Below are 2690 nucleotides of genomic sequence, written 5' to 3'. Positions count from 1 at the left end.
ACACACACACTATATATATATACACTATATACTATACTACACATATATATATATATATATATATATATATATGTGTGTGTGTATAAGTATATGTGTATATATATATATATATATATATATATACTTATACACACACATATATATATATATGTATACAAGATGTTTCAGAATCTCAGACAAAATTTCAGAAAATGGTAAATCTCAATCAAAAGAATCAGTTTTTATTAAGGAGTCCAAATTCTCCGACATATTTTTAAGAAACTATTCATCAGATCATATATGACATCTAATAAGTTTATATCCTTTGATTTTGTTTTTGCAAAAAGACAAATAAAATAAAAATTTGAACTATAGTATTATCAGACAACACGTAATGCTGCTACGCGATCGATTCCGTATCTCATCTCTTCCGTATCTCTCAACAGTCATAGTCAATTCAAACGAAGACAAATAGCTTCTTAAAAATACGTCGAATGACGCAAACTTTAACAAAAGCTTCTTTTTATAAAATCTATCATTATCTGAAGTTTGTCTGAGGTTTTGTATACAAATACCTTGTATACAAAAAAAAATAAAATATTATTATGAAGTTATTTTTGTTAATACTGTTATAAAGAAGCGTATTTTATTGTAAGATGATTTTTAAACGCGATAAATTATTCGTTAGATATAAATTAAAGTACACAGTTTACATACTGGTAAAAAGCTCGCCAATACATCCGGTCTTATATACAGTATTATATTTCTGTCGAAGAGCATTAATTCCTTTCAAACTGATATTATGCTGAAATTGCAAACATTACATTGATCCCTATTATAGAATTTAATTATCACATTAAATGTGGAAATATAAGCACAGACATAGTACTAGTTAAAAAGTAAACAACTTGAATATGTGTTTAATGCAAAAAGTTATATATAATCATGAAAATCTTTTCAAATATTATTTCTCTTTTATCATAAATATACATATTTCAAAGACAATATTTCTTTACTAATAAAATTTGTTACCAAATGATCATAGTTGAAGATATGTGCATTTGTGTAACCATAAGGAATCATTAATAGTTGGCCGTAACTATGGAACGCGATATATGCGTATAATTGGTCATTCACGGATTTTATATATTCGGACATAGTTTTCATCTCTATTTCTGAGAATGCTTCATTCCCGGGATAAGTATCACTGCAAGGATTGTTGCTGACACCAGAAGCTGAGAACGTAAAGTTACAATGTTACATCGAATGAATCCCAATATTATAAGCTTTTCGAGCTCCCAAAATAATTTTAATTTTCGAGAACTCTTTTCTATTTATTATAATCTTCTCTATTTAGACTGAATACTTACTATTCCATCGAAAATCCCAGTTCCTATTTAGGTTTGCTCCAATGCAGTTAGGACTGAATGGTTTGCGAGATTTTCTCCATAATCGATCCTGAAAAATCATTTAAAAAGGCTCACTTGTATAGATAATCTTAATTTGTAATTAAAAACAATACTAGATGTGTAAAAAATCTTACTCCATGAGTCTTATTAAATGTAAACGCATATCCGTCGGGATTAAATATTGGAAAAATAAACCAATTATAATAATCAGCTACAAATTTCACTTTCGAATTTGTACTAGTCAATAATTGATGCAAAATGTACATGACAGTTGCCGGAGAAATCCATTCCCTGGCATATATGCCACCTTCAATGAAAATTCCAGGACTGTTTTCATGATTAATTATCTTAACACCCTTAATTTGGCGTCCTTCGTATGTTTTGCCGCCAACAACGACTTGTACTTTGTTGGGATACTTTTTAGCTAGCTCTTCCAAATACTCGTAGATTTCTTCAAGAATATGATAGCTTTGAAAATCAAAACCTTGCGATTGATTTTGAGATATAGTATTGTTAATTAATTTTTGGACATTGTTAATTTTGAGTTCAAAACGTGTATTTGTAATGTGTACAATTTCATAAAAACTCTGGAGGTGATTCGGAGGTATCATAACTTGAACTTCTTCGTCTAGCTCATTTGGTTGTTTCCAGAACCAAGAGCTGTACTGTAAAATAAGATTTAATTCGCAATTTCGTTTGACTAAAATTTAATCTTAAACTAATTGATTAAATCTACGTATTTCTTTGTTCTATTCTTAATTTTATGACATTTATAAGTTATTTTAAATATCTGACAAATTAATTTTCTTTATCTCGGATAACATAAAATGTGCTAAAATTTGTGCTATTTTAAACATCAATAAAATCAATTAATTTGATATTGATATTGATTTATTAGACAAAAAATTTGCATATAAATTGTTCGTATTTTTATTTTTATCTAAATGATCTATTTACTTGTTTCGTGGACAATTCAAGTAATTTCAGTTGCCTATCAATAGATGGGTAAATGCTGAAGACTTTGTAACCTTCATAACTAATCATGTCACTGGTAACTAGACCCATGATCACGATCCACAACACTATTATCCTCCACATGATATACTATATACAAACAGATCTCTCATAATTTGAATTGCTAATTTTTTCTCATAGATAATAATGCTATATATCCTTTTTTTAGATATATATTAGGTGTGGGAAATAATATAATAATTAAAATTATCCATTAAATATTCGCAATCCTATATTTCAGATCCTTTTGAAATATATATATATATATATATATATATATATATATAT

General features: G+C 27.5%; 1 protein-coding gene across 1 annotated transcript in view; it reads right to left on the bottom strand.

The window, feature by feature from the left end:
* LOC105622892 (zinc carboxypeptidase-like) overlaps positions 1-2486 on the bottom strand; it is a 4268-nt gene extending 1782 nt beyond the window's left edge. The window contains exons 1-5 of the mRNA XM_012204302.1: positions 2346-2486; positions 1523-2053; positions 1350-1437; positions 1012-1214; positions 697-784 (exon numbers count right to left, since the gene is read on the bottom strand). Coding sequence (XP_012059692.1) covers positions 697-784; positions 1012-1214; positions 1350-1437; positions 1523-2053; positions 2346-2486 — 1051 coding nt within the window. The remainder of the gene's footprint in view (positions 1-696; positions 785-1011; positions 1215-1349; positions 1438-1522; positions 2054-2345) is intronic.
* Positions 2487-2690: the final 204 nt, after the last annotated feature.

Source organism: Atta cephalotes (assembly GCF_000143395.1).
Source record: "Atta cephalotes unplaced genomic scaffold scaffold00049, whole genome shotgun sequence".
Taxonomy (NCBI): domain Eukaryota; kingdom Metazoa; phylum Arthropoda; class Insecta; order Hymenoptera; family Formicidae; genus Atta; species Atta cephalotes.
The sequence above is the reverse complement of the archived record's forward strand: the minus strand, read 5'-3'. Positions and strand labels throughout refer to the sequence as shown.